The sequence below is a fragment of the Galeopterus variegatus genome, unplaced genomic scaffold (assembly GCF_000696425.1).
Source record: "Galeopterus variegatus unplaced genomic scaffold, G_variegatus-3.0.2 Scaffold395, whole genome shotgun sequence".
Taxonomy (NCBI): domain Eukaryota; kingdom Metazoa; phylum Chordata; class Mammalia; order Dermoptera; family Cynocephalidae; genus Galeopterus; species Galeopterus variegatus.
The window spans coordinates 236,161-243,752 of NW_007726506.1; the positions used below are offsets into that span (position 1 = coordinate 236,161).

The window sequence follows — 7,592 nt, forward strand, 5'->3', positions numbered from 1 at the left end:
GAACAGTTACCCCAGTAAGCTGGAATTCCCAGTTTGTGTCTCATTTAGTATCCCATGAGTTTTGTTATATATATTCTTTAAACCATTACATGCCTTTTGGGAAACTAGTTTCCTGATAATGTATTATGGCCAGAATTGAGTAACAAATGGTTCCCCAAAATAAGTAACTTTTCAGCACTGCAAGACAGTGAAAGCAGTTAAACTATTTTCTTTCTTTTTTTTTTAATTGGTTATGAATATTCATGAGATACAAAGCTGATTGTCACCCCTTGTGCCCAAGATGTGAAGGCCAGATTCATACTGGCAGCTACTACACATTGCATTTCTACCCCGTGTCCCCCACCCACTTATGCCTAACCCCCCCCCTCAAACTAATTTCTCTTTGCAGACTGTTACTAAGGCTGGAATAACCTTCCTTGGCCTGTTATGAATTCCAAGTCCCACAAGCAGGCAAAATAGAACTTGGAATTCCTATCATTACAGGTACTATAAAAGTAATGCATTTTAAATAATACATTTGCTGTGTGTTTAAAAACAAAAAGGTATATCGAAAGCATAAAAGGTTCTGAATAAATTGTCACTTTCACACTTTCATAAATGTAGTTGGTAAAGGATTAGGTCCTAAACCCAATCTTACTCCAGATGCAGTACCTTTTTTTTTTTTTTCGGCAGCTGGCTGGAATAGGGGTCAAACCCCTGACCATGGTGTTCTCAGCACCACGCTGTAACCGACGGAGCTAACCAGCCAGCCCCAGATGCAGTATTTTTTTTTTTTTTTTTTTTTTTTTTTTTTTTTTTTTTTTTTTTTTGCTCAACCAGTGTAGATTCTGCAAATACTACAAAAATCTGAAAAAAATCCACACTTGGGATCCCAACCATTTTGGATAAGGGATACTCAACCTGTACTACCTTATATGTGAGTTAAATTTAGCTTTCACCATCTTAACACAAAACAGTTAAATCCAGATGCAGTATTTTTAATCTCACCATAGCCTACTTTGTCTTTCTCATTCATTTTTACCAAAGTAAGTCATAACATCCAAAGCCTTCCTCTAAACTCTCACCACTCCAAAATTACTTCACATACCCTCCAAACTCACGACTTTCTGATGTCACTTAGAAAACTATTTATATAGGGCCGGCCCCGTGGTGCACTTGGGAGAGTGTGGCGCTGGGAGTGCAATGACGCTCCCGCTGCGGGTTCAGATCCTATATAGGAATGGCCGGTGCGCTCACTGGCTGAGTGCAGTGTGGGCGACACCACACCAAGGGTTGCGACCCCCTTACCGGTCACGAAAAAGAAAAAAAAAAAACTATATAAAGGCAGTAAAACATAGTAGCCACAGGCATGGATTCTGAAGCCATCTGCTTGGGGTGGAACTTGGCTCCTTCACTTGCTTGTTACATAACTTGGCTATTTTCTCAGTGGTAAAATGGGGATACTAGTGCCAACCTCCCAGGAATTGTGAAGATTCAATAAATTCATGTATGTAAAGTTCTTCACATAGTCCTGGCACAGAGTAAGCCCATACTTAACTGCTGCTGCTAAGTACCTTACCAGGGGACACACTGAAATGCAGGTCCTCAGGCCCTGCCCCAGAATCTTATTTTAATAGCTTTACTTCTGCTTAACTGTGATGAAAGTATATAGCATATAAAACATACATGAACTAGATTAAATTTGAAGTTGAAAAATAATTTAGAAAATGTTAAATTTCTTGTCAATGGTTGATTGGAAACTGGAATCCTGACACATTTTTTTGTTCCAAGCTGTTAAGGTATTTATGTCATTTCAAAGAAAAAAAAAGTTTTCAACACTTAAATACAAGGTTTGGGGGGGGTGATTACCCTACAGTAAGTAGTTCTCCAGTAGACACCAGCTGGGTGTCCTCCAATTCAGTTCTGACACTATCTACCTGGAAATAATGTCAGGTCCCACAAGTTAAGAGCTCAATCCCACAGGACCGCCCCCCCACTTCAGATGCCAATCTCAAGCCCCAGGTTGTGACTTATGCTTCTGACCGATGGGTTATAAACCAGGGTTCCCACAATCCCCTCCCCAAGTTCAATTAATTTGCTAGAAAGCAATTCGGAAACAGTTTACTTATGTTTATTTGGTTTTGTTTTTTTTTTTTTGGCGGCTGTTTGATACAGGTATTGAACCTGTACCTTTGTGTTATCAGCGCCACGCTCTTAATAGAGAATATAATAAAGGATACAGATAGTCATAGGGCAAGGTATGTGGACAGGGGTGTGGGGCTTCCATGCCCTCTAAGCATGCCACTCTCCAGGCGCCTCAGCAGTCTGGAAGCTCCTCAAATCCTGGCCTCTTGGGGGGTTCATGGAGGCTTTATTACATGGGCGTGATTGACTGCATCACTGGGTATTGGTAATCAACTTGGTCTTCAGCTCCTCTCCCCACCCTGGAGGTTGTGAGGCAGGACTGAAAGCCCCAACCCTCTAATCACAAGGCTGGTTCCCCTGGCGGCCAACCTCCCCCCCAGCCTGAAGCTATTCAGGAGCCCCCAGCTGTCAGTCTCACTAGCATACCAAAGGACATGACTTCGATTCCAAAGGTGGCTTTTTGTGTTTGGTTTTGGTTGCTGGCCTATGTGGAGATCTGAACTGTTGACCTTGGTGTCTTAACACTACTTAACCAACTGAACTAACCGGCCAGCCCTCTAAAGGTTTTAGGAGCTGTGTGTGAGGAACAGGGGCAGAGACCAAATATTTATATCACAATGTCAGCCATTATTTTGTATTTGGTGTAGCAACATGTGTTAAAAACATACAGGTTGAACATCCCTAACCTGAAAATCTGTAACTTTTTGAGCACTGACATGATTCTAAAATGTACTCATTGGATCATTTTTGGATTTTTGGATCAGGGATGCTCAACCAGTGTAGATTCTGCAAATACTACAAAAATCTGAAAAAAATCCACACTTGGGATCCCAACCATTTTGGATAAGGGATACTCAACCTGTACTACCTTATATGTGAGTTAAATTTAGCTTTCACCATCTTAACACAAAACAGTTAAATCCACATATTTCTATAAATTTTTAAGCCAGACTCCCAAGTGATAGTGCTACAGATGATTTTTATTGATAGGTGCTATTTAGCATTATTTTATTTAGTTCCACATTACGGTTGTAGGTATTATCCCCATTTTCACACGTCTTTAGGCTTCTATTTTCTCATGAATATCTTGTCCAATTCATAGTCAACAAAGATGTAAATCTGGCCCACTTGACTAGTCTGTATGTTTCATGCTATCAAGTTTCAACAAATCCTTATAGAAATACACATTTCAACATCAGCTAAAGCAATTGAGTTTTTTGTTGTTATTGATTTCCTTAGGTATACCAGGGTGCCATGCTTTACCTCTTCAGCCCTGCTACTTCCCATCATAGATTATCTTGAAATATACCCAGGTTCTGAGATCATTCAGATCATTCTTCCATAATAAACAGGATTAGTTTTAGATAATGCCACTACAGCCAGGGAAGCAAGTCACTTCTTTCAGCTTAGAATCAAATAAGCACAGGACACTGCACCCAGTTTCCAAGGGCTTTATTGTAAATATGCTTTAGAAAAGAATGATGGATCCATTGCTTCCAAGTCAGTGGAATGAACAGCTGTGTTCAGGGACACATCAAGTGGTGTTGAAGGGGACTGTTGCTTTGTCCACCTCATTCATAGACCCAGTCATAAGCACAAGACTTGTAGTCAACCAATTCTTCAGGCTTAAACCATAGGCTGATTTCTTTTTCAGCACTTTTTACTGAATCACTGCCATGAATGATGTTCCTAAGAAAGAAAACAATTACAAGTTACCATGTTTTAAAGTGCAAAAGTCTGTTTAATGGGTACAGCAAAGGATAGCTACTGCAAACCTTTTCAGCCAACTTGCCACTTAAAACAGCAGACCAATTACACCTTCAAAGTATTTCCTTTTAATAGCAAATAAAGGGCTGGCCAGTTAGCTCAGCTGATTAGAGTGTGGTGGTATAACACCAAGGTTAAGGGTTTGGATCCCTGTACCAGCCAGCCACCAAAAAAAAAAAATTATAGCAACTATAAAACTACAAAGGTACTTGATAAAAAGACCTTGGTTCAACTGTATTGTGCTTCCAGGTTCTTCCCTCTTAAAATAGTGCTTGTGGGCCGGCCCGGTGGCGCACTGGATAGTGCGCTGCTTGGGAAGCGCAGCGGCGCTCCCGCCCGAGGGTTCGGATCCCACATACAGACCGGTTCCCGCTCACTGGCTGAGCGAGGTGCGGGAGCAACGCCGAGGGTTGCATTCCCATTGCCGGTCCCGGTCTGGTACGGGGGCAACACTGAGGGTTGCGATCCGTTGCCAGACACGGAAAAAGACAAAAGCCAAAAAAAAAAAAAAAAAAAAATAGTGCTTGTACCCCAAAATTGCTGATGGCACAAAACATTCCTTTTCAAATTTGGAAAAATACAGGGATAGTCAAACCTACTCCAGACCAAAACCCTAACTAGATGTGATGTATTCATTATCAAGAGCTACTTCTGCTGTATATTAATTTTAAAAAACCCAACCATAGCATACATGCTTATTAATAACAATAACTTTATTTCATTTGTATCTCATAACTGTAAAGTTTTTGTACAGATTTTGCACAGGTGAGGGAACCAGACATTTAAGTGACACAGCCATGTCCACAGTGCAAAAAAGACAGAAGCAAGGCTAGAGCCCTTCCTTTCAGCACCCTTGTGCACTCTCTTGGTTAAAATTTTAAGCAACCTAGGGAAGTAGCTATTTATGAAAGCGTTTATTCAATGATAATCACCATCTAATTCAAAAGTTCAAATTTTTCTAAAATTGGGACATGCCCAAAATATTTGCTTTATACTCCCTTTAAATTTCACTGAGTAGGGCCGGCCCGTGGCTCAGTCGGTAGAGTGCGGTGCTAATAACACCAAGGCCCCGGGTTCGGATCCCACATAGGGATGGCCGGTTCGCTCACTGGCTGAGCGTGGTGCTGACAACACCAAGTCAAGGGTTAAGATCCCCTTACTGGTCATCTTAAAAAAAAAAAAAAAAAAAATTTTTCACTGAGTAAAAATCATCAACACCCTCCCCACCCTGAAATTACCTGCCAACTTGAATGCAGAAGTCCCCACGAATGGTGCCTGGCTTAGAATCCGCTGGATTGGTCTCCCCAAGCATCACTCGGCCCGTCTTTACCACATTCAGCCCCTCCCAGACCTTGACAGTAGGGAAAAGGAATTGCATCAGATCTGCCACTCAGGACCATTAGCAACAAGCATTTATTTACTCCTACCTAACAGCACACATCAGTGAGACCAATCAGTGATATGATTATCAGCTAACCCCAGCAGTTAGTAGGGACCTATATAAAAAACTCCATTCCAAACGTATTGCTAGGATACAGAGAAGTCTCCCCACCTTGCAGATGTCCCAGTCTATAACAGAAATAAACAAGATCAAAGAATCTTTATGCAGTCACAAACACTGAGAAGAAAGAGTAAAGCAAGGGTAGAGAAAAGTTAATAGACTGGAATAGGATCAGTGGGAATGGTGTCCCAGAAGACGGAGCAAGAGATGGCTAAGACTGACATGAAAGGGCAAAGTGTCCCAGGGAAGAGCAGAAAAGTCATATGGGAGGAACAGGAAGTAGGTGTACTTTCGCCACAATTTCAGTGCTTCCCTACTATACCCTCTACTTCTATTTCTTTCACTCCCAATTGGACATTAATACCATCCAGAAGAAATTGCTTCATTTCCACCATAGGATCAGAGAATTTCTGCCTTGTATATTATATACTTATGTTTGAATTTTTCACAACAAAATAGAACAAAGTGCTTTTTAAATCTAGGAAACATTAAGGTCAAAAACACCTGTCTAGCTCAGTTGGTTAGAGTGCAGCTGTATAACACCAAGGTCAAGGGTTCAGATCCCCATACCGGCCAGCTGCCAAATAAAATGAAACACCTGTCTAAACAGAAGAAATTTAGCCCTTTTTTGTAGAAAGTGAGACTCTGTTTAAGCCCTGAGTTATCTTAAAGTGTCCTACTTTTTTCCTAAGGTCTGATTCCCTTTCCTTTCTCCTCCCAAGCCCCTAGTTCCACCCTTAACTAAATAACCCCAACAGGCTCCATTTGTAAAACAAAGAATTTAGAGTAGCTGGAGATGTCTTAAATTAAAAAAGGAACAAGCTGGAATTAAGCAATTTTCCTTGGCTGCCCTTTATCCCCCAAAGCACTCACCATGGCCACAACTGGCCCTGAGTTCATGTACTTAACCAGCCCCGGGAAGAAAGGGCGGTCTTTCAGGTCAATGTAGTGCTGCTTCAGGTGTTCCTCCGAGGCCTGGCATTCAAGAAGAGGAACCAGTTAGGAAATGAGCTGGAAAGTCTCAAGTATAGCTCCATCCCATTCTCTGACAGTCCCATTAACATGGGAGACTCTGTAAATGTCCAATTTGGTATTTTAGCTCACATTCGTAAGGTGCGTATTTAAAAAAAAAAATCCAGACCACAAAACTGAGGTTATTTTAGCAGAAAGGTCATAAAGACACCCTCATAATGTCTTTATGATTATGGATTTTATAATCGTAAAAAGTATGTGGTTTGAGAATCTAGATTTAGCAAGTTAAATTTTGGCTGCAATTGAAGTAAATATGCCAGACAAAGGTCATATCAAACTACTCCGGCCTATTCACAATGCCCAATGCCCTTTTAAATATTTCAGATAACTGAGAACATTCTCTTCACTGATGAACTTGGTTAAAATTTCAGTAGATACTTAAGTGTAGGGGTTCTGATCGTTCTGATCTGCACCTCAAAAATTTAACGTGGAAAATATAGTTCCCACACGCCAAAGGAAGGACACCACACCTAAAACCTCAGTCATCTCGAAGTTGCAGGCCAAAGCTCAAAAGGATATCAAGCTTCCACTCTGTGCATATGTAGGCACGCGTGGACCAGGGGAAAAGGGTCGGGGGTCTGGGGCCCGGGGCCCGGGCTTTCTTCACTCCCTGATGCCCCCCTGCGACGGATGGGCAGGGTGACGGCCCACGGTCGGACGCCCCGCGGGAAGGAAGCCAGCCCCGGAGCAAGAGTCACGTCACTCAGCTTAACCTTCCCAAGGGCGCCTGTCCTCCCGGGCCTCGGAGAAGGATCGGGGGGCCACAGCGACCCTGGGGACGGGGCAGAGGGCAAAGGGATTCTCGCGGGAGCGGAACTGGCCAAGTGGGGCTCCAACTCGGAAAGTAGACGCTGACAAGCCGCTGCCGGGAGGGAAACACCCGCGTCCGAGCTGCAGAGGCGGGAGGGGAGAGAGGAGCCGCGTTACCCGCAGGAACTTCATGGCCACCAGGCGGAATCCCTTCTGCTCGAAGCGCTTGATGATCTCGCCCACCAGGCCGCGCTGCACGCCGTCCGGCTTGATGGCGATGAAGGTGCGCTCGAGGGTGGCCATGGTCCTGCGGGCCGAGGGGTGCGGTCAGGGCCCGGGAGCCGGGTCCGGGTAGCGGCCGCGGAAGCCACGTGGGCGCCCGCCCGGCCCGCCTCCCCCAACTCGCTGCTGTACGGCC

The 7,592-nt window shown here is 43.5% G+C and overlaps 1 protein-coding gene across 1 annotated transcript in view; it reads right to left on the minus strand.

Moving 5' to 3' along the window:
- Positions 1-3,559: 3,559 nt before the first annotated feature.
- Positions 3,560-7,592, minus strand: part of NME2 (NME/NM23 nucleoside diphosphate kinase 2) — a 5,370-nt gene continuing 1,337 nt past the window's right edge. The window contains exons 2-5 of the mRNA XM_008568295.1: positions 7,352-7,481; positions 6,266-6,367; positions 5,130-5,242; positions 3,560-3,813 (exon numbers count right to left, since the gene is read on the minus strand). Coding sequence (XP_008566517.1) covers positions 3,696-3,813; positions 5,130-5,242; positions 6,266-6,367; positions 7,352-7,477 — 459 coding nt within the window. The 5' untranslated portion in view covers positions 7,478-7,481 and the 3' untranslated portion in view covers positions 3,560-3,695. The remainder of the gene's footprint in view (positions 3,814-5,129; positions 5,243-6,265; positions 6,368-7,351; positions 7,482-7,592) is intronic.